Source organism: Lichenostomus cassidix, unplaced genomic scaffold (genome assembly GCF_008360975.1).
Source record: "Lichenostomus cassidix isolate B80296 unplaced genomic scaffold, HeHo_3.0 HiC_scaffold_37, whole genome shotgun sequence".
NCBI classification, from domain to species: Eukaryota; Metazoa; Chordata; class Aves; order Passeriformes; family Meliphagidae; genus Lichenostomus; species Lichenostomus cassidix.
The window spans coordinates 1,619,414-1,643,061 of record NW_028147279.1 but is presented as its reverse complement, the minus strand read 5'-3'; the positions used below and the strand labels follow the sequence as shown (position 1 = coordinate 1,643,061).

Here is a 23,648-nt window from a genome sequence, read left to right as displayed (position 1 = left end):
GGGGATGACGGGAGTTGTATGCGAGTTTATAATGGAGCTCTATGAGGCGCCGCGGGGGATGATGGGAGTTGTAGTACCGAAAGTTGCTCCGACGGAGAACCTGAGGGTCTAGGGGCGCACTGAGGAGTCCGAAAGGCCACTTATGGGTCAGAGAGGCCATTTAAGAGATCCTCAAAAGGTACTTAGGGGGCACCTGGGGGGCTGCGGGGCCTCTGTGGGGCGCGGGGGATGACGGGAGTTGTAGGCGCAGAAGTGGATTTAATGAGGCTCTGTGGGGCTGGGGAGGAGGTTGGAACACTTGGGGGATCCTGCGGGGGAACTGGTGGGGAATTAGGGATGTTGGGGGGCTGCTAGAGGTCTGGGAAGGCATTTGGGGGCATTTACGAGTCTGGGGAGACATTTGGAGGGAAATCCGTGAGGGGAATGATAGGCCCGAAAATAGTCTATGGGGCGCGGAGCATGATGGGAGCTGTAGTCATGGCGCCAATTGAGCTGAATGGGGCCGCAGGGCATGACGGGAGTTGTATGCGCCGCACTATGGTTCTCAATGGGGCCGCGGGGCATGATGGGAATTGTAGGCCCGGTATTAATGGCGCTCTATGGTGCCGCGGGGCACGACGGGAGTCGTAGTCAAAAAGCCCAAACCGCCCCATCCTCGGCCGCTGATTGGTTTTCGTCGATGATTGACAGGCGCGTCGACCAATGGGAAGCGGCGGGGGCGGAAGGCGGGAAGCGGCGGCGCTGAGGGAGGCGGTGAGGGGAAGCGGCGGATTTGGGGGTTTTTTGAGGGAATTTTGGGGTTTTTTGGGGGATTTTGGGGTTTTTCGGGGGATTTGGGGTTTCCTAAATGACTCCCCCACCCCTCACAGGCCCCAGAGATTCTCCCGGAGCCATGATGGCCGCGAAGGTGAAGGTGGAGAAGGCAGGTGAGTCCAAAATCCCCCAAAAGTCCCCAAAATTCCCCCAAAAAACCCCCAAAATCCCACCCGGGATCCCCCAAAATTCCCTCTGGAATCTCCCTAAATTCCCCCAAATCCTCCCAGGACTTTGCGATTTCCCCCAAATTTCTCAAGGTTCCCTCTGGGATTCTCCAAATTCCCCTAAATCGCCCCAAAAAAATCCCGAATTTCTCCCTGGATTCCTTAAATTCTATCGAAGTTTCACCCCCGGAACTCCCAAATTCTCCACAAATTCCCTAAAAAATTGCAAAATACCCCAAATCCCTCCCCGAAATTGCCAAAAATTCTCAAAACTCCCTCAAAATTCCCCTTGGAATCCCAAAATTCTCCCCAAATTCCAAAAAAAATTCCCCAAAATTTCCCCCCAAATCCTCCCAAGTTCCCAAAACTCTCCAAAATCCGCTTAAATTCCCCAAAATTCTCGCAACCTCCCCCCCAAAAAAATCCCAAAACTCTTCCAAATTCTTCTCTAAATCCCCCCAAATTCCCCAAATTTTCCAAATCTACCCCCAAATCCCTCCTGAAATCCCCAAAACTCCTCCACATCTCCCCCAAATTACCCAAAATTCCCCCAAAATTCCTCAAAAAACTCCAAAAATTCCCGCAGAACTCAACTCTAGGTCCCCCAAATCCCTCGAAATATTCCCAAAAAATTCCTTAAAAATTCCCCGAAATTTTACCAAACAATCCCCTAAAAAAATCACCTCAAAAAATCCTTTAAAAATTCATTAAAAATGCTAAAAATTCCTCAAACTCTCCAAAACTCCTAGGAATTCCCAACAAATCACCATCAATTCTCCGAAAATCCCCCAAAATTCACTAAAAACTGTGGAAGAATTCTCAAAAAGTATTTTAAAAATCCCCCGAAAATCCTTTGAGATCCAAAAAAAATCCCAAAATTCTCCTAAAATTCCCAAAAATTCCCCAAATTCCCAGAACTTGACCCCGGGGCTGCTTGGCGCCACCTGGAGCCCCAAAATTCCCAAAAATTCCTTCAAAAAGCTTCAAAAATTAAAAAAAAAAACCTGTAAAACCCCCAAAAATTAAATTAAAAAAAAATTCCCAAAAATTACCCAAAAAATCCCCCAAAATTCCTTAAAATCTCCCCCTGAATTCCCAAAAATTTCTCCAAAAAATTCCCCCAAACCCCCAGAAATTCCTTCAAAATTTCACCAAAAATTCCTAAAATCATAAAAATTCCCTAAAAATTCCTCCAAAGTCCTAAAATTACCCCAAATCCCACAAAAATGACCCCAAATCCCCCGAAATAAAAAAAAAAACCCAAAATAAACTCTCAAAATTTAAAAAAAACTTCCAAAAAATCCTTAAAAATTAAAAAAAAATCCTTAAAAATCCCAACTAAATCCTTAAAAATCTCAAAAAAACCCCTTTAAAATCTCCAAAAAATCCTGAAAAATCCCCCAAAATTCCTTTAAAATCCCCCCAAAAAATCCCAAAAATTCTCCTAAAATTCCCAAAAATTCTAAAAATTCCCCAAATTCCCAGAGCTGGACCCTGGAGCTGCTCGGCGCCGTTTGGATTCCGTTCTGGAGCAACTTCTGCAGAGAGGAAATGGCAACCCCAGGTGGGAGAAAATTGGGATTTTGGGACAAAAAATTGGGATTTTTGGGAGCAAAGATTTATTTGGGATGGATTTGGGAGTTTTGGGAATTGAAATTGGATGTTTTGGGGATTTTTGGGGGGTTTTTTTGGATTTAAATGGGATTTTTGGGGTTTTTTTGGGGATTTAAATGGGATTTTTGGGGTTTTTTTGGGTGATTTAAATGGGATTTTTTTTTGGGTCTTAAATGGAATTTTCGAGGGGATTTTAGGGAATTTTTAGGGGAATTTTGGGATTAGGAATCAAAAATTTGGGGATTTGGGATCGAAAAATTGAGATTTGGGGACCAAAAATTGGGATTTGGGATGAAAAATTTGGGATTTGGAACCAAAAATTTGAGATTTTGGGACCAAAAATTGGGATTTGGGATGAAAAATTTGGGATTTGGATACAAAAATTTGAGATTTTGGGACCAAAAAATTGAGATTTTGGGACCAAAAATTGCGATTTGGGATGGATTTGGGAGTTTTGGGAATTGAAATGGGATTTTTTGGGATTTTTTGGGGTTTTAAATGGATTTTTTGGGGGGAAATTTTGGGAATTTCGTTGGGATTTTTTTGGGAATTTCAGTTGGATTTTTTTTTGGAATTTAAATGGAATTTTTGGGGAACTTTGGGGATTGGAAACCTCCAGATTTAGGATGGGAAATCCCAACATTGATTGGGATGGATTTGGGGAATTTTGGGAATTTCTATGGAATTTTTTGGGGTTTTTTTGGGATTGAAATGGAAATTTTGGGGATGAAAACTCCAAATTTTTTGGGATTTTTGGGTTTTTTGGATTTTTTAAAAATGTTTTTTTGATTTGGAATTTAGGAATTCCCAAAATTTTTGGGGATTTTCTCAAATTTTAGGATTTTTCCCACAAACCCTTTTGGGGTTGAATTGAAATTGATTTTTTTAGGGATTTTAAATTGATTTTTGTGGTAAAAACTCCAAATTTTGGGGGAATTTTGGGAATTTTTTGGAGTTTTTTTGATTTTTTTGGATTTTGGAATTTGGGAATTCCCCAAATTTTTTGGAATTCTCCCAAATTTTGGGTTTTTTTTTCCAGGGAAACTCTGGAAGAAGAAGCTGGAAAAACACCTGGAGATCCTCAGACCAAGTAAGGAAAAAATCCCCAAAATTTCCCCAAAAATTCCCAAAATTTTCCCCAAAAATTCCCAAAATTCCTAAATTTTTTACAGGGAGACTTCGCCCACTGCTCCTGGGAAAAGGTGAGACCCAAAAATTCCCAAATTTCCCCAAAATTTCCCCAAAATTTTCCCAAAATTCCCAAAAACTCCCCTCAAAATCACTGAAATTCCCCAAAATTCCCCAAATTTCCCTAAAAATTCCCCCAAAATTCAAAAAGATTTCTAAAATTCCCCCAAATTTTCCCAAAATTCACCCAAAATTTTTAAAAAATCCCAAAAATCTCCCAAAATTCCCCAAAAATTCCCTGAAAATTCCCAAAAATCCCCCAAAATTCCCCAAAAAATTCCCAAAATTGCCCCAAAATTCTGTAAAAATTCCTGTAATTCCCAAAAAATTCCCCCAAAGTTTCACCCAAAATTCCCTAAAAATTCCCAAAAATTTCTTTAAAATCTCCCAAAATCCCCTTTAATCCTTCCAACCCCTAAAATTCCCAAAATTCCCCAAAAATTCCTCCAAAATCTCCAAAAATTCCCCCAAAATCTAAAAAAATTCCCAAAAATTGCCCCAAAATTCCCCAAAATTTCACCCAAAATCCCCCAAAATCCCTGAAAATCTCTCAAAATCCCCTTTAATTCCTCCAGAGTTCCCAAAAATTCCAAAAAAATTCCACAAAATTCTCTAAAATTTCCCAAAAATTTCTAAAATTCCCAAAAATTTTCCCAAAATTCCCCCAAAATTTCACCCAAATTCCCCCAAAATTCCCCCAAATTTCCGAAAATCTCCAAAAATTGCCCCAAAAATTCCCCCAAAATCTCAAAAATCTCCAAAATTTCCCCCAAATTCCCCAAAAATCCCCAAAAAATTTCACCAAAAATTCCCCTAAATTCCCCCAAAATTTCACCAAAAGTTCCCAAAATTCCCCAAAAATTCCCCCAAAATCTCAAAAAATTCCTAAAATTCCCCAAAGTTTTTGCGAAAATTCCCCAAAGTCCCCAAAAAATTCCCAAAAATCCCCCAAAATTCCCCCAAAAATCCCCTCAAAACCCCATCAAATCTCCAAAAATTTCCCCAAAATTCCCTAAAATTCCCAAAATTCCTCAAAAAATCTCTCAAAATTCCCCAAAAATTCCCTGAAAATTCCCAAAAATTCCTCCAAAGTTCCCAAAAATTCCCCCCAAAGTTCCCAAAAATTCCCCCAAAGTTCCCAAAAATTCCCCCCAAAGTTCCCAAAAATTCCCCAAAATTCCCCAAAAAATCCCCAAAATTCCCCCAAAATTTCACCCAAAAGTCCCAAAAATCCCCCAAAATCCCCTCAAAACTCCCCAAAACTCCCCAAAAATCCCCCCAAACTTCCCCTCAAACCCATAAAATCTCCAAAAATCCCCCAAAATTCCTCTAAATTCTCCCAAAAATTCCCTCAAAATCTCCAAAAATTCCCCCAAAAATCCCCCAAAATCCCCTCTAAACTCCCCAAAAATCCCCAAATTCCCCAAAATTCCCCAAAATTCCCAATTTTCTCTCTCCAGGCCTCCTGGGAAGTTTCCTCAGCAGAGAAGGAAGAAGCGCCGCGAGGGGGGGGAGGGGCTGGAGACTCCTCCCCAAAAACAGAGTGAGAAATCCCCAAATTCCCAAAAAAACCCTGAAATTCCCAAAAATTCCCAAATTCCAGATGGAAATTTGGGGAATCTGAGCGAAAATTTGGGGATTTTGAGTGAAAAAATGGGGATTTTAAGGCAAAAAATTGGGAATTTTGAGTCAAAATTTGGGAATTCTGAGCCCAAATTTGACCTAAGACCCAAAATTCCCAAAAATTCCCCAAAAATTCCCAAATTCCAGATGGAAATTTGGGGATTCTGAGTGAAAATTTGGGGATTTTGAGTGAAAAAATGGGGATTTTAAGGCAAAAAATTGGGAATTTTGAGTCAAAATTTGGGAATTCTGAGCCCAAATTTGACCTCAGACCCAAAAGTTCCCCAAATTTCCCAAAAATTCCCCAAATTTCCCAAAAATTCCCCAAATTTTCCAAAAATTCCCAAATTTCCAGATGGAAATCTGAGGGTTCTGAGCAAAAATTTGGGGATTTTAAGTGAAAATTTGAGGATTTTAAGGCAAAAATTGGAGATTTTATGTCAAAAAATTGAGAATTTTGAGTCCAAAATTTGGGAATTCTGAGCCCAAGTTTGATCTCAGACCAAAAATTTCCCAAATTTTCCAAAAATTCCCAAATTTCAGATGGAAATCTGAGGGTTCTGAGTGAAAATTTGGGGATTATATGTCAAAAATTGGAAACTTCTGAGGCCAAAATTGGATTTTTTTTACTCAAAAATTTGACCTCAGACCCAAAATTCCCCAAATTCCCCAAAATTCCCCAAATTTTCCAAAAATTCCCAAATTCCAGATGGAAATCTGAGGGTTCTGAGTGAAAATTTGGGGATTTTGAGTGAAAATTTGGGGATTTTAAGGCAAAAATTGGAAACTTCTGAGGCCAAAATTGGATTTTTTTACTCAAAAATTTGACCTCAGACCCAAAATTTCCTAAATTCCCAAAATTCCCCAAAATTCCCAAATTCCAGATGGAAATTTGGGAGTTCTGAGAGAAAATTTGGGGATCTTAAGTGAAAAAATGAGGATTTTAAGGCAAAAATTGGGTTTGGCAAATTGATGACCCAAAGTTTCCCAAATTTCCCAAAAATTTCCCAAATTTCCCAAAAATTTCCCAAAATTCCCCAAAATTCCCAAATTCCAGAGTGAAAATTTGGGGATTCTGAGTGAAAAAATGAGGATTTTAAGGCAAAAATTGGGGGTTTTGTGTCAAAAAATTGAGAATTTTGAACCCAAAATTGGGGACTTTAAGCCCAAATTTGACCTCAGACCCAAAATTCTCTGAAATTCCCAAAAATTCCCAAAAATTCCCAAATTCCAGAGTTAAATTTGGGTATTCTGAGTGGAAATTTGGGGATTTTAACTGAAAATTTGGGGATTTTAGGGCAAAAATTTGGTGGTTTTATGTCAAAAAATTGAGAATTTTGAGCCCAAAATTTGGGAATTCTGAGCCCAAATTTGACCTCAGACCCAAAATTTCCCAAATTCCCCAAAATTCCCAAAAATTCCTAAATTCTAGATGGAAATTTGGGGGTTTTGAGCGAAAATTTGGGGATTTTAGGGCAAAAGTTGGGGGTTTTAAGTAAAAAAATTGAGAATTTTGAGCCCAAAATTTGGGAATTCTGAGCCCAAATTTGACCTCAGACCCAAAATTCCCCAAAATTCCCAAATTCCACAAAATTCCCAAATTTCAGTGGAAATATGAGGGTTCTGAGTGAAAATTTGGGGGTTTTGTGTCAAAAAATTGAGAATTTTGAGCCCAAAATTGGGGATTTTGAGCCCAAATTTGACCTCAGACCCAAAATTCTCTGAAATTCCCCAAAATTCCCAAATTCCAGATGGAAATTTGGGAGTTCTGAGTGAAAATTTGGGGATTTTAGGGCAAAAATTGGGATTTTATGTCAAAAAATTGAGAATTTTGAGTCCAAAATTGGGGATTTTGAGCCCAAATTTGACCTCAGACCCAAAATTTCCTAAATTCCCAAAATTCCCAAAAATTCCCAAATTCCAGATGGAAATTTGGGAGTTCTAAGAGAAAATTTGGGGATTTTAGGGCAAAACTTGGAGATTTTAGGTGAAAAATTGGGAATTGTGACCTAAAATTGCGAATTTTGAGGCCAAACTTGGGAATTCTGAGCCAAAATCCCCATTTTTGGGCTGATTTTTGGGATTTTTGGGCTGATTTTGGGTTGATTTTTGGGGATTTTAGACTGATTTTTTTTGGATCTTTGGGCTGATTTTTGGGCTGATTTTTTTGGGATTTTTGGGCTGATTTTTTGGGATTTTTGGGCTGATTTTTTGGGATTTTTGGGCTGATTTTTGGGCTGATTTTTTGGGATTTTTGGGATCTTTGAGCTGATTTCTGGGATTTTTGGGCTGATTTTTGGGCTGATTTTTGTGCTAATCTTTGAGCTGTTTTTGGGCTGATTTTGGGTTGATTTTTGGGGATTTTTAGGCTGATTTTTTTGGGATCTTTGGGCTGATTTTGGGATTTTTGGGCTGATTTCTGGGATTTTTGGGCTGTTTTGGGGATTTTTGGGCTGATTTTTGGGGATTTTTGGGCTGATTTTTGGCTGATTTTTTATTGATTTTAGGTGGATTTTTGAGGATTTTTGGGCTCATTTAGGGCTTTTTTTTTTTAGGATTTTGGGCTGATTTTTTAACGGAGTTTTTAGGGATTTTGAGCTGATTTTTTAGGGATTTTGGGCTGAATTTTTGGGATTTTTGGGCTGATTTTTTAGGGATTTTGGGCTGATTTTTTAGGGATTTTGGGCTGAAATTTTGGGATTTCTGGGCTGATTTTCTGGGGATTTTGGGTTGAGTTTTTGGGGATTTTAGACTGATTTTTGGGCTGATTTTGGGTTGACTTTTGGGGATTTTTGGGCTGATTTTTTTCTCATTTTTTGGGATAACTTTTGGGATTTCTGGGCTGATTTTTTTTTTCATTTTTGAGCTCAAATTTGAGCTAATTTTGGGCTAAATTTTGATATTTTTTCCCCCAGATTCCTTTGTGATTCACCTGTTCGACCTCAGTGTTGAGCTTTGGGGTCATTTTTGGGCTGAAATTTTGGGATTTTGGGCTGATTTTTTAGGGATTTTAGACTGATTTTTAGGGATTTCTGGGCTGATTTTTTAGGATTTTTGGGCTGAATTTTTGGGGTTTTGGGCTGAAATTTTGGGATTTGGGGCTGATTTTTTAGGGATTTTGGGGCTGAAATTTAGGGATTTTTGGCTGATGTTTTGGGGATTTTGGGCTGATTCTTTAGAGATTTTGGGGCTGATTTTTTAGGGATTTTGGGACTGATTTTTGGGCTGATTTTTTAGGGATTTTAAGCTGATTTTTGGGCTGATTTTTTTGATTTCTGGGCTGATATTTGGGTGGATTTTTTGGGGGTTTTGGGCTGATTTTTGGGATTTCTGAGCTCATTTTTCGGCTGATCCCTTTGGATTTTGGGGCTAATTTTGGGGGTTTTGGGGTTTCTGAAGGTCCTGAATTGATTTCTGAGCTCGTTTTTTGGGATTTCTGGGATTTTTTGGGCTAAATTTTGATATTTTCTCCTCCCAGATTCCTTCGTGATTCACCTGTTTGACCTCAGCGTTGAGCTTTGGGGTCATTTTTGGGCTGAAATTTTGGGATTTCTGGGCTGATTTTTTAGGGATTTTGGGCTGATTTTTTAGGAATTTTGGGCTGAAATTTTGGGATTTTGGGGCTGATTTTTTAGGGATTTTGGGCTGATTTTTTGGGGATTTTGGGGCTGAAATTTTGGGATTTTGGGCTGAAATTTTGGGATTTCTGGGCTGATTTTTTAGGGATTTTAGACTAATTTTGGGATTTTGGGCTGATTTTTTTGGGCTGAATTTTTGGGATTTTGGGGCTGACTTTTTAGGGATTTTGGGGCTGATTTTTTAGGAATTTTGGGCTGATTTTTTGGGGATTTTGGGGCTGATTTTTTAGGGATTTTGGGCTGAAATTTTGGGGATTTTGGGTTGATTTTTTAGGGATTTTAGACTGATTTTTGGGCTGATTTTTTATTGCTTTTGGGTTGATTTTTTGGCATTTCTGGGGCAATTTTTTGGGGATTTTGGGGCTGATTTTTTTTCTATTTTTACTCTAATTTTTGAGCTCAAATTTGAGCTAATTTTGGGTTAAATTTTGATATTTTTCCCCCCAGATTCCTTCGTGATTCACCTGTTTGACCTCAGTGTTGAACTTGGGGTCATTTTTGGGCTGAAATTTTGGGATTTTGGGCTGATTTTTTAGGAATTTTGGGCTGAAATTTTGGGATTTTGGGGCTGAGTTTTTAGGGATTTTAGACTGAGTTTTTAGGGATTTTGGGCTGAAATTTTGGGTTTTGTGTTTTTGGGTTTTGGGTTTTTTTAGGATTTTTGGGCTGAATTTTCGGGGTTTTGGGCTGAAATTTTGGGATTTGGGGCTGAATTTTTAGGGATTTTGGGGCTGATTTTTTGGGGATTTTGGGGCTGATTTTTTAAGGATTTTGGGCTGATTTTTCAGCATTTTTGAGTTGATTTTTTGGCATTTCTGCGGCGATTTTTTTTTTGATTTTTTGGGATAACTTTTGGGATTTCTGGGCTAATTTTTTTTTTTTCATTTTTGAGCTAAAATTTGAGCTAATTTTGGGCTAAATTTTGATATTTTTCCCCCAGATTCCTTCGTGATCCGTCTGTTTGACCTCAGTGTTGAACTTGGGGTCTTTTTTGGGCTGAAATTTTGGGATTTTGGGGCTGAATTTTTGGGGATTTTGAGCTGAAATTTTGGGGATTTTGGGGCTGATTTTTTAGGGATTTGGGTCGATTTTTTAGGGATTTTGGGCTGATTTTTTAGGGATTTTGGGCTGAAATTTTGGGATTTTGGGCTGATTTTTTAGGGATTTTAGACTGATTTTTGGGCTGATTTTTGGGTGATTTTGGGGCATTTCTGGGGCGACTTTTTTCATTTTTTGACTGATTTTTGTTTTCATTTTTTGGGATAACTTTTGGGATTTCTGGGCTGATTTTTTTTTCATTTTTGAGCTCAAATTTGAGCTAATTTTGGGCTAAATTTTGATATTTTCTCCCCCAGATTCCTTCGTGATCCGGCTCTTTGACCGCAGCGTTGAACTGGCTCAGTTCCCAGCAGGAACTCCTCTGTACCCTGTGTGCCGAGCCTGGATCGGCCACTGCCCTGCCAACCCCAGCCCTGCCCCGCCTGTGAGCCACTGGCTTATACTGGGTTATACTGGGAGGGACTGGGAGGGGCTGGGAGCAAAAAACCGCGTGGTTTTGGGGTGAAAAATGGGGATTTTAGGAGCAAAAATGGGGATTTTAGGGGGAAAAATGGGAGTTTTAGGGTTAAAAATGGGGATTTTAGGGTTAAAAATTGGACTGGGATAGACTGGGAATGACTGGGAGGGAACTGGGATGAACTGGTTTATACTGGGATGGACTGGGAGCAAAAAAGTGTGTGGTTTTGGGGTGAAAAATGGGGATTTTGGGGCCAAAAATGGGAGTGAAAGGGTTAAAAATGGGAACTGGGATATACTGGTTTGTACTGGGAGGGATTTGCGATGTACTGGTTTATACTGGGAGCAAACTGGGAGGGACTGGGAGGGGCTGGGAGCAAAAAACCCGGTGGGTTTGGGGTGAAAAATGGGGATTTTAGGAGCAAAAATGGGGATTTTGGAGTGAAAAATGGGAGTTTTAGGGTTAAAAATGGGACTGGGATATACTGGGATAGACTGGGAGGGAACTGGGATGAACTGGTTTATACTGGGAGGGACTGGGAGGAGAAAACACAGAGGTTTTGGGGTGAAAAATGGGGATTTTAGGGTTAAAAATGGGGATTTTCGGGGGAAAAATGGGAGTTTTAGGGTTAAAAATGGGACTGGTTTATGCTGGGAGGGAACTGGGATGAACTGGTTTATACTGGGATATACTGGGAGGGACTGGGGGCAAAAAACCGCGTGGTTTTGGGGTGAAAAATGGGGATTTTAGGAGCGAAAATGGGGATTTTGGAGTGAAAAATGGGAGTTTTGGGGTTAAAAACGGCATTGGGAGGAACTGGGAAAGAACTGGTTTATACTGGGATGGACTGGGTTATACTGGGATATACTGGGATATACTGGGATATACTGGGAGGGGCTGGGAGCAAAAAACCGTGTGGGTTTGGGGTGAAAAATGGGGATTTTAGGGGGAAAAATGGGAGTTTTAGGGTTAAAAATGGGACTGGGATATACTGGGAGGAAACTGGGATGAACTGGTTTATACTGGGAGGGAACTGGGAGCAAAAGTCTGTGCACATTTCGGGAAAAAATGAGGATTTTAGGGTTAAAAATTGGACTGGGATATACTGGGATAGACTGGGAATGACTGGGAGGGAACTGGGATGAACTGGTTTATACTGGGAGGGACTGGGAGCAAAAAAGTGTGTGGTTTTGGGGTGAAAAATGGGGATTTTGGGGCCAAAAATGGGAGTGAAAGGGTTAAAAATGGGAACTGGGATATACTGGTTTATACTGGGAGGGATTTGGGATGTACTGGTTTATACTGGGAGCAAACTGGGAGGGACTGGGAGGGGCTGGGAGCAAAAAACCGTGTGGGTTTGGGGTGAAAAATGGGGATTTTAGGGTTAAAAATGGGAGTTTTAGGGTTAAAAATGGCCCTGGTTTATACTGGGAGGAAACTGGGATGAACTGGTTTATACTGGGAGGGACTGGGTTATACTGGGATATACTGGGAGGGGCTGGGGGCAAAAAACTGTGGTTTTGGGGCGAAAAATGGGGATTTTAGGAGCAAAAATGGGGATTTTGGAGTGAAAAATGGGAGTTTTAGGGTTAAAAATGGGAACTGGGATATACTGGGATAGACTGGGAGGAAACTGGGATGGACTGGTTTATACTGGGAGGGACTGGGAGGAGAAAACACAGAGGTTTTGGGGTGAAAAATGGGGATTTTAGGGTTAAAAATGGGGATTTTAGGGTGGAAAAATGGGGATTTTGGGGGGAAAATGGGAGTGAAAGGGTTAAAAATGGGAACTGGGATATACTGGTTTATACTGGGAGGGATTTAGGATGTACTGGTTTATACTGGGAGCAAACTGGGAGGGACTGGGAGCAAAAAACTGGTTTTAGGGTGAAAAATGGGGATTTTGGGGTGAAAAATGGGGATTTTAGGGTTAAAAATGGAACTGGTCTGTACTGGTTTTGGGTTTCTATCGATCCGTATTGATCCGTATTGGTTTCCATTGATCTGTATTGATCCATATTGATGTGTATTGGTATTTATTGATCCATATTGATCCACGCAGGTTTTCATTAATCTATATCAATCCACACTGATTTCTGTTGATCCATATTGATCTGTATTGGTTTCTATTGATCCATATCGACCCACATTGGTTTCTATTAATCCATATTGATCCATATTGATCCGTATTGATCAGTATTGGTTTTTGTTGATCCATATTGATCCACATTGGTTTCTATTATTCCATATTGATCCATACTGGTTTCTATCAATCCGTATTGATCCATATTGATCCACATTAGTTTCCATTGATCCATATTGATTCATACTGGTTTCTATCCGTATTGGTCCATATTGATCCCTATTGGTTTCTGTCAATCCATATTGATCCATATTGGTTTCTATCAATCCATACTGGTTTCTATTGATCCCTATTGGTTTCTGTCAATCCATATTGATCCATATTGGTTTCTATTGATCCCTATTGGTTTCCGTCAATCCATATTGATCTATATTGATCAATATTGGTTTTTGTTGATCCCTATTGATCCACATTGGTTTCTATTGATCCATATTGATCCATATTGATCCGTATTGGTTTCCATTGATCCATATTGATCCATACTGGTTTCTATTAATCCATATTGATCCGTATTGGTTTCCATTGATCCATATTGATCCATATTGGTTTCCATTGATCCATATTGGTTTCTATTAGTCCATATTGACCCATATTGACCCATATTGGTTTCTATTGATCCATATTGGTTTCTATTCACCCATATTGATCCATATTGGCTTTTATTGATCTATATTGGTTTCTATTCATCCATATTGATCCATATTGATCCATATTGATCCATACTGGTTTCTGTTGATCTATATTAATCCGTATTGATCCGTATTGGTTTTTGTTGATCCATATTGATTTCTATTGATCCATATTGATCCATATTGACCCACATTGGTTTCTGTTGATCCATATTGATCCATACTGGTTTCTATTGATCGATATTGGTTTCTATCAATCCGTATTGATCCATACTGGTTTCTATTGGTCCGTATTGATCCCTATTGATCCGTGTTGACCCGTATTGATCCCTATTGATCTGTATTGATCGGTATTGATCCCTACTGGTTCTAACTGGTCCATACTGGTCTGTACTGGTCTGTGCTGGTTTTTATTGATCCATATTGATCCATGCTGGTTTTCTATGGATCCGTATCGATCTGTGTTGATCGGTATCGATTAGTGTCGATTCCTATTGATCCCTATTGATCGGTACTGATCCCTATTGATCAGTATCAATCCCTGCTGGTTTTAACTGGTCTGTTCTGGTTTCTGTTGATCCATATTGATTAGTATTGATCTGTATCAATTCCTGCTGATTGGTATTGATCAGTATTGATCCCTACTGGTTCTAACTGGTCTGTACTGGTTTCTATCAATGCGTATGGATCGGTATTGATCAGTATTGATCGGTATTGATCGGTATCGATCCCTGCCAGTTCTAACTGGTCTGTACTGGTCTGTACTGGTTTGTATTGATCCATATTGATCCCTATTGATCGGTATTGATTGGTATCGATCCCTGCCAGTTCTCACTGGTCTGTACTGGTTTCTATCGGTTCTAACTGGTCCATACTGGTCTGTACTGGTCTGTACTGGTCCATACTGGTCTGTACTGGTCTGAACTGGTTTCTGTCGCTTCTAACTGGTCTGAACTGGTCTGTACTGGTCTGTACTGGTCTGTACTGGTTTCTCTCTGTTCTGACTGGTCTGTACTGGTCTGTACTGGTCTGTACTGGTCTGAACTGGTCTGAACTGGTTTCTGTCGCTTCTAACTGGTCTGTACTGGTCTGTACTGGTTTCTTTCTGTTCTAACTGGTCTGTACTGGTTTATACTGGTCTGTACTGGTTTCTGTCGGCTCTAACTGGTTCTAACTGGTCCGTACTGGTTTATACTGGTTTATACTGGTCTGTACTGGTTTCTGTCGGCTCTAACTGGTCTGTACTGGTTTCTGTCAGTTCTAACTGGCTCTAACTGGTCCGTACTGGTTTATACTGGTCTGTACTGGTCTGTACTGGTTTCTCTCAGTTCTACCTGGTTCTAACTGGTCTGTACTGGTCTGTACTGGTTTCTGTCAGTTCTAACTGGTTCTAACTGGTCCGTACTGGTCTATACTGGTCAGGCTCCGCCCAAGGCAGACGATGTGCTGCAGTTACCTCCCCCCAGCCCAGCTGTGACCCCCAGAGTGCCAACGCCGCTGGGGCCTGACGAGGGCAGTGACAGCCCTGAGACGGTGAGAGATTTACCCAAAATCACCCAAAATTTATCCTAAAATAGCCCAAAAATCCATCCCAGAATGTCCCAAAGTTACCCCAAAAATCCATCCCAAAATAGCCCAAAATTCACCCAAAATGTCCCAAAATTTCATCCCAAAATAGTCCAAAATCCATCCCAAGATAGCCCAAAATTCACCCATAAATTCTCAAAATTCACCCAAAACATCAAAAAAATTCATCCAAGAACTCAAAAATCCACCAAAATTCATCCCAAAAACCCCAAAGCTTTACCCCAAAAACCCCCAAAATTTTACCCCAAAACCCCCAAAATTCCACCCCAAAATAGCCCAAAATTCACCCAAAATCTCCTCCCCGCTGGGGCCTGACGAGGGCAGTGACAGCCCTGAGACTGTGAGAAACTTACCCAAAATCACCCAAAATTTATCCTGAAATAGCCCAAAAATCCATCCCAGAATGTCCCAAAGTTACCCCAAAAATCCATCCCAAAATAGCCCAAAAATTCACCCCAAATGTCCCAAAAATCCACCCCAAAATAGCCCAAAGTTCCCCCAAAATCTCCTCCCTGCTGGGGCCTGACGAGGGCAGTGACAGCCCTGAGATGGTGAGAAACTTACCCAAAATATCCCAAAATTTATCCTGAAATAGCCCAAAAATCCATCCCAGAATGTCCCAGAGTTACCCCAAAAATCCATCCTAAAATAGCCCAAAATTCACCCAAAATCTCCTCCCTGCTGGGGCCTGACGAGGGCAGTGACAGTCCTGAGATGGTGAGAAACTTACCCAAAATATCCTAAATTTTATCCTAAAATAGCCCAAAATCCATCCCAGAATGTCCCAAAGTTACCCCAAAAATCCACCCCAAAATAGCCCAAAATTCACCCAAAATGTCCCAAAAATCCATCCTAAAATAGCCCAAAATTCACCCAAAATCTCCTCCCTGCTGGGCCTGACGAGGGCAGTGAGAGTCCTGAGATGGTGAGAGAAAACCCCAAAATTTATCCTAAAATATCCTGAAATAGCCCAAAATCCATCCCAGAGTGTCCCAAAGTTACCCCAAAAATCCATCCCAAAATAGCCCAAAATTCACCCAAAATGTCCCAAAAATCCATCCCAAAATAGCCCAAAATAATCCCAAAAATCCATCCTGAAATAGCCCAAAAATCCATCCCAAAATAGCCCAAAGTTACCCCAAAAATCCATCCCAAAATAGCCCAAAATTCACCCAAAATGTCCCAAAATTTCATCCCAAAATAGTCCAAAATCCATCCCAAAATAGCCCAAAATAATCCCAAAAATCCATCCCAGAATGTCCCAAAGTTACCCCAAAAATCCATCCCAAAATAGCCCCAAATTCACCCAAAAATTCTCAAAATTCACCCAAAATATCAAAAAAATTCATCCAAGAACCCAAAAATCTACCAAAATTCATCCCAAAACCCCCAAAGTTTTACCCCAAAAACCCCCAAAATTTTACCCCAAAACCCCCAAAAATCCACCCCAAAATAGCCCAAATTTCACCCAAAATCTCCTTCCTGCTGGGCCTGATGAGAGCAGTGATAGTCCTGAGATGGTAAGAGAAAACTCCAAAAATTACCCAAAAATTTATCCTGAAATTTAGCCCAAAAATCCATCCCAGAATGTCCCAAAGTTACCCCAAAAATCCATCCCAAAATAGCCCAAAATTCCCCCAAAATGTTCCAAAAATCCATCCTAAAATAGCCCAAAATCCATCCCAAGATAGCCCAAAATAATCCCAAAATAGCCCAAAATCCATCCCAAGATAGCCCAAAAAATCCCAAAATTTATCCTGAAATAGCCCAAAAATCCATCCCAGAATGTCCCAGAGTCACCCCAAAAATCCATCCCAAAATAGCCCAAAATTCACCCAAAAATTCTCAAAATTCACCCAAAATATAAAAAAAATTCATCCAAGAGCCCAAAAATCCACCAAAATTCATCCCAAAAACCCCAAAGTTTTACCCCAAAAACCCCCAAAATTTTACCCCAAAATCCACCAAAATTCCACCCCAAAATAGCCCAAAATTCACCCAAAATCTCCTCCCCGCTGGGGCCTGATGAGAGCAGTGACAGTCCTGAGACGGTGAGAGATTTACCCAAAAATTACCCAAAATATCCTAAAATTTAACCCAAAAATCCATCCCAGAATGTCCCAAAGTCACCCCAAAAATCCATCCCAAAATAGCCCAAATTTCATCCCAAAATCTCCTCCCTGCTGGGGTCTGATGAGAGCAGTGAGAGTCCTGAGACGGTGAGAGAAAACCCCAAAAATTCCACCCAAAATGTCCCAAAAATCCACCCCAGAGTGTCCCAAAGTTACCCCAAAAATCCATTCCAAAATAGCCCAAATTTCATCCCAAAATAGCCCAAAATTCCCCCAAAATCTCCTCCCTGCTGGGGCCTGACAAGGGCAGTGACAGCCCTGAGACAGTGAGAAACTTACCCAAAATATCCTAAATTTTATCCTAAAATAGCCCAAAAATCCATCCCAGAATGTCCCAAAGTTACCCCAAAAATCCATCCCAAAATAGCCCAAAATTCACCCAAAAATCTCCTCCCCGCTGGGGCCTGACGAGGGCAGTGACAGCCCTGAGATGGTGAGAGATTTACCCAAAATTTATCCTAAAATAGCCCAAAAATCCATCCCAAAATAGCCCAAAGTTACCCCAAAAATCCATTCCAAAATAGCCCAAATTTCATCCCAAAATAGCCCAAAATTCACCCAAAATCTCCTCCCCGCTGGGGCCTGACGAGGGCAGTGACAGTCCTGAGACGGTGAGAAACTTACCCAAAATTACCCAAAATTTATCCTAAAATGTCCCAAAAATCCATCCCAGAATGTGCCAAAGTTACCCCAAAAATCCATCCCAAAATAGCCCAAAATTCACCCAAAATCTCCTCCCTGCTGGGGTCTGATGAGGGCAGTGACAGCCCTGAGACGGTGAGAGAAAACCCCAAAATTCCACCCAAAATTATCTGAACTTTAGCCAAAAATCCATCCCAGAATGTCCCAAAGTTACCCCAAAAATCCACCCCAAAATAGCCCCAAATTCACCCAAAATGTCCCAAAAATCCATCCCAAAATAGCCCCAAATTCACCCATAAATTCTCAAAATTCACCCAAAATATCAAAAAAATTCATCCAAGAACCCAAAAATCCACCAAAATTCATCCCAAAAACCCCAAAGTTTTACCCCAAAAACCCCCAAAATTTTACCCAAAATCCCCAAAATTCCACCCCAAAATAGCCCAAAATTCACCCAAAATCTCCTCCCTGCTGGGGCCTGACGAGGGCAGTGAGAGTCCTGAGACGGTGAGAGAAAACCCAAAAATTCCACCCAAAATGTCCCAAAAATCCACCCCAAAATAGCCCAAAGTTACCCCAAAAATCCATCCCAGAATGTCCCAAAAATCCATCCCAAAATAGCCCAAAATTCACCCAAAATAGCCCAAAATTCACCCAAAATGTCCCAAAAATCCATCCCAAAATAGCCCAAATTTCATCCCAAAATAGCCCAAAATTCACCCAAAATCTCCTCCCTGCTGGGCCTGACGAGGGCAGTGAGAGTCCTGAGATGGTGAGAGAAAACCCCAAAATTTATCCTAAAATATCCTGAAATTTAGCCCAAAAATCCATCCCAGAGTGTCCCAAAGTTACCCCAAAAATCCATCCCAAAATAGCCCAAAATTCACCCAAAATGTCCTCAAAATTCACTGAAAATACCAAAAAAATTCATCCTAAAAAACCCCAAATTTCACCCCAAAACTACCAAAAATTTACCCCAAAATCCAGCAAAATTCATCCCAAAAACCCCAAAATTTTACCTCAAAACCCCAAAAATTCCACCCCAAAACCCCCAAAAATCTACCCAAAATAGCCCAAAATTCACCCAAAATACCAAAAAAATTCATCCAAAAACTCCAAATTTCACCCCAAATCTACCAAAAATTTACCCCAAAAACCCCAAAATTCACCCCAAAATCCACCAAAATTCATCCCAAAAATCCCAAAATTTTACCTCAAAATCCACCAAAAATCCACCCCAAAATAGCCCAAAATTCGCCCAAAATACCAAAAAAATTCATCCAAAAACTCCAAATTTCACCCCAAAACTACCAAAAATTTACCCCAAAAACCCCAAAATTCACCCCAAAACCCCCAAAAATCCATCCTAAAATGGCCCAAAATTCACCCAAAATCTCCTCTCCTTGCTGGGCCTGATGAGAGTAATGAGAGTTCTGAGATAGTGAGAGAAAACCCCAAAATTAGCTGAAAATATCCTAAAATTTAGCCCAAAAATCCATCCCAGAATATGCTAAAAATGTCTCCTGAAATGTCCCAAAAATCCACCCAAAAACCCCAAATTTACCCCAAAAATTCACCCCAAAGTATCCCAAAAATTCTAAATTTCTCTCAAAACTCCATCCTGGAATGTTCCAATTTTCACCCAAAAATCCATCCCAGAATATCCCAAAATGTCCCAAAATTTCATCCCAAAATAGCCCCAAATCCATCCCAGAATATCCTAAAATATATCCCAAAAATCCATCCTAAAACAGCCCAAAAATCCATTCCTGAATATCCTAAAATTCACCCCAAAATAGCCCAAAATGATCCCAAAAATTCCATCCCAAAATATCCCAAATTTATCCCAAAATCCACCCCAAAAATCCCCAAATTTATCCCAAAAAATGCACCTAAAATGGCCCAAAATGCACCCAAAAGATCCCAAAATTTATCCCAGAATATTCCAAATTTACCCCAAAATATCACAAAGATTTATCCTAAAATATCTCAAAATCTAGTTCAGAAATCCACCCCAAAATATCTCCAAATTTAGTCCAAAATATCCTAAAATTTACCCCAAAAATCCATCTCAGAATATCCCAAAGTTACCCCAAAAATCCATCCCAAAATAGCCCCAAATCCACCCCAAAAATCCTCAAAATTCACCCAAAATACCAAAAAAATTCATCCTAAAATAGCCCAGATTTCACCCCAAAACTACCAAAAATTTACCCCAAAGTTACCCCAAAATTCACCCCAAAATCCACCAAAATTTATCCCAAAAACCCCAAAGTTTTACCCCAAAGTTTTACCCCAAAATTTCTCCCAAAAATCCCAAAATTCTCAAAAAACCTCCAAAATTCCCCCAAAAACCCAAAATTCCCCAAAACAACCCCAAAATTCCTCCCAAAAACCCCAAAATCCTCTCAAAAAAACCCAAAATTCTCCCAAAAAACCCCAAATTCCCCAAAAAACCAAATTTTCTTCCAAAAAACCTTAAATTCTCCCAAAAAACCCAAAATTGCCCCCAAAACTCCTCCTAAAAACCCAAAAATTCTCCCAAAAAAACCCAAAATTCCCCCCAAAAACACCCAAAATCCTCCCAAAAAACCCCAAATTCCCCCAAAACCCCCAAAATTCCCACAAAAACCCCAAAATTTCTCCCAAGAAACCCAAAATTCTCAAAAAAACCTAAAATTCTCATAAAATCCCCAAAATTTCCCACAAAAAACCGCAAAATTCCCCAAAAAAACCCAAAACTCCACAATCTGCCCCAAAAAAACCCCCAAAAATTCCAAATTCCTCCCTGAATGTACTCAAATCCCAAAAAAAACCCCAAAATTCCTCCCAAAAAACCCAACATTCTCCAAAAAAACCCCCAAAACTCAAAAAAATCCCCAAAATTCTTCCAAAAAAACCCCCAAAACCCACAATCCGCCCCAAAATAACCCCAAATTCCTCCCTAAATGTACTCAAATGCCACAAAAAACCCAAAATTCCCCAAAAAACCCCAAAATTCTTCCCAAAAACCCAAAAATTCCTCCCAAAAGCCCCAAAATTCTCAAAAAAAACCCCAAAATTCCTCTAAAAACCCCCAAAATTCTCCGAAAAACCCCAATTTCTCCCCAAAATCCCAAAATTTCGCAAAAAACCCCAAAATTCCTCCCAAAACCCCCCAAAATCCTCTCAAAAAAACCCAAAATTCTCTCAAAAACCCCCAAAATTCCTCCTAAAATCCCCAAAATTGTCAAAAAAACCCCAAAATTCCATCCAAAAACCCCAAAATTCTCCCAAAAAAACCACAAAATTCTCCCAAAAAACCCCAAAATTCTCCCAAAAAACCCCAAATTCCCAAAAAAACCCAAAATTGTCCCAAAAACCCCCAAAATCCTCTCAAAAAACCCCAAAATTCTCCCAAAAATCCCAAAATTCCCCAAAAAACCCAAAATTGTCCCAAAACCCCTCAAAATTCTCCCCAAAAACCCAAAATTCCCCCCAAAAACACCCAAAATCCTCCCAAAAAACCCCAAATTCCCCCAAAACACCCACAAAAACCCCAAAATGTCTCCCAAGAAACCCAAAATTCTCAAAAAAACCTAAAATTCTCATAAAATCCCCAAAGTTTCCCCCAAAAAACCGCAAAATTCCCCAAAAAAACCCAAAACTCCACAATCTGCCCCAAAAAAAGCCCCAGAAATTCCAAATTCCTCCCTAAATGTACTCAAATCCCAAAAAAACCCCCAAAATTCCTCCCAAAAACCCCAAAATTCCTCCCAAAACCCCCAAAATTTCTCTCAAAAACCCAAAATTCCCCCCAAACCCCCAAAGTTTCTTTCAAAAAACTCCAAAATTTCTCCCAAAACCCCCAAAATTCCCCCCAAGCCCCTCAGGCCCCTCCCAAGCCCCGCCCATTCAATGACGTCATCGTCAATTACCTCACCCATTCGATGACGTAATCCTTCTTTGGCTCCGCCCCCAGGTGCTTGACCCCGCCCCCTCGATTACGTCATTGATTTACAAGAACATGGATAGGTGGAAACGAGTGAGGCAGCGGTGAGAGACTGGTTTATACTGGGAGGGACTGGGATGGACTGGGAGGGACTGGGAAAGGGACTGGGATGGGATTGGGATGAACTGGGAGGGACTGGGGGACACTGGGAGGGACTGGGAAAGGGACTGGGATGGACTGGGAGGGACTGGGATATACTGGGAGGGAGTGGGATGGACTGGGAGGGACTGGGAGAGACTGGGATGGAATGGATTATATTGGGAGAGACTGGGATATACTGGTTTGTACTGGTTTATACTGGGAGGGATTGGGATGGACTGGATTATATTGGGGGAGAGTGGGAGGGACTGGGTTATACTGGGAGAGACTGGTTTAGACTGGGAGGGAACTGGGAAAGGGACTGGGAGATACTGGGAGAGACCGGTTTAGACTGGGAGGGAACTGGGATGGACTGGGAGAGACTGGGAGGGACTGGGAGGGAACTGGTTTATACTGGTCATATTGGTCTCCAACTGGTCCATACTGGTCCGTACTGGTCTCTAACTGGTCCATAGTGGTCCATAGTGGTCTATATTGATCCATACTGGTCTCTAAGTGGTCTCTAACTGGTTCAAACCAGTCCATACTGGTCCCTAACTGGTCCGTACTGGTGTCTACTGGTCTCTAACTGGCCATACTGGTTCTAACCGGTCCATACTGATCTATACTGGTCCCTAACTGGTCCCTAACTGGTCCCTAACTGGTCCATACTGATCTATACTGGTCCCTAACTGGCCATACTGGTTCTAACTGGTCTCTAACTGGTCTCTACTGGTCCCTAACTGGTCCCTACTGATCTATACTGGTCCATACTGGTCTCTAACTGGCCATCCTGGTTTCCCAGCTGGCGGGAAGCGGCGCAGCGGCAGCAGCAGCGCTATGGCCCCAGCCTGAGGCTGCTGCGCATCATCTACGAGCGCCAGTGAGGCCACGCCCACCCCAGGCCACGCCCACGCGGAGCCACGCCCACCCCAGACCACGCCCACCATCCCGAGGCCACGCCCACCTCGCCCAGGCCACGCCCCTCCCTCCCCGTCCCCAATAAAGGCTCTGCTGGTGTCCATATTTGGTCATGGGCGTGGTTTATTGGGAAGGGGGCGGGGCCAGGGCGGGGCCGGGGTGACGTCATCGCGGCTGTGGAGGGAGGGAGGGGAAGGGTTAAGGTTAGGCCACGCCCACATCGCTAAGCCACGCCCCTAAATGGCACCTGGGAGAACAAAATGTCACCTGAGAGACCAAAAATGTCCCCAAATGTCACTTGGGGCTCTAAAAATGTCACCTGGGAACCCTAAATGTCACCTGGGAGCCCAAAAATGTCCCCAAATGTCACCTGGGAACCCTAAATGTCCCCAAATGTCACCTGGGAACCCAAATTGTCACCTGGGAACCCAAAATGTCCCTAAATGTCACCTGGGAACCCTAAAATGTCACCTGGGAGTCCAAAATTGTCCCCAAATGTCACCTGGGATTCCCAAAATGTCACCTGGGACCTTCAGGGTGTAAATGTCACCTGGGGACCCAAAATGTCCCCGATGTCACTTGGGAGCCCTAAAATGTCACCTGGGAACCCTAAATGGCACCTGGGAGCCCAAAAATGTCCCAAAATGTCACCTGGGAACCCTAAATGTCACCAAATGTCACCTGGGAACCCAAAAATGTCACCTGAGAGACCAAAAAATTCACCTGGGCACCCAAAATGTCCCCAAATGTCACATGGGATTCCCAAAAAAGTCACCTGAGACTCCAAAAATGTCCCCAAATGTCACCTGGGAGTCCAAAACTGTCCCTGGGTGTAAATGTCACCTGGGAATCCTAAAATGTCACCTGGGAACCCTAAATGTCTTTGTGTGTGTTGTTGGGCCCAAATGTCACCTGGGAGCCCAAAATGTCACCTGGGATTCCCAAAATGTCACCCGGGAGCCCAAA

At 41.4% G+C, this 23,648-nt stretch overlaps 1 protein-coding gene across 2 annotated transcripts; it reads left to right on the top strand.

Moving 5' to 3' along the window:
- Window positions 1-70: 70 nt before the first annotated feature.
- Window positions 71-22,787, top strand: LIN37 (lin-37 DREAM MuvB core complex component). 2 transcript variants are annotated; one of them, XM_085044607.1, is made up of 11 exons: window positions 107-178; window positions 691-753; window positions 870-926; window positions 2,466-2,544; window positions 3,634-3,684; window positions 3,767-3,796; window positions 5,243-5,325; window positions 10,399-10,526; window positions 14,754-14,864; window positions 21,654-21,727; window positions 22,567-22,787. In XM_085044607.1, the coding sequence occupies exons 3-11, from the start codon at window positions 893-895 to the stop codon at window positions 22,646-22,648; spliced, it is 672 nt and encodes a 223-aa protein (XP_084900733.1). In that variant the 5' UTR covers window positions 107-178; window positions 691-753; window positions 870-892; the 3' UTR covers window positions 22,649-22,787. The 2 variants fall into 2 exon arrangements, with proteins under 2 accessions (XP_084900734.1, XP_084900733.1); XM_085044608.1 differs by lacking the exon at window positions 691-753 and having other exon boundaries at window positions 71-178.
- Window positions 22,788-23,648: the final 861 nt, after the last annotated feature.

Excerpts from the sequence above, each read along its gene's own strand:
- LIN37 (XM_085044608.1), top strand. The coding sequence starts at position 893 with ATGATGGCCGCGAAGGTGAAGGTGGAGAAGGCAG. Across the intron at positions 2,545-3,633 it reads AGAGGAAATGGCAACCCCAG|GGAAACTCTGGAAGAAGAAG; the intron begins GTGGGAGAAAAT and ends TTTTTTTTCCAG. Across the intron at positions 3,685-3,766 it reads CCTGGAGATCCTCAGACCAA|GGAGACTTCGCCCACTGCTC; the intron begins GTAAGGAAAAAA and ends AATTTTTTACAG.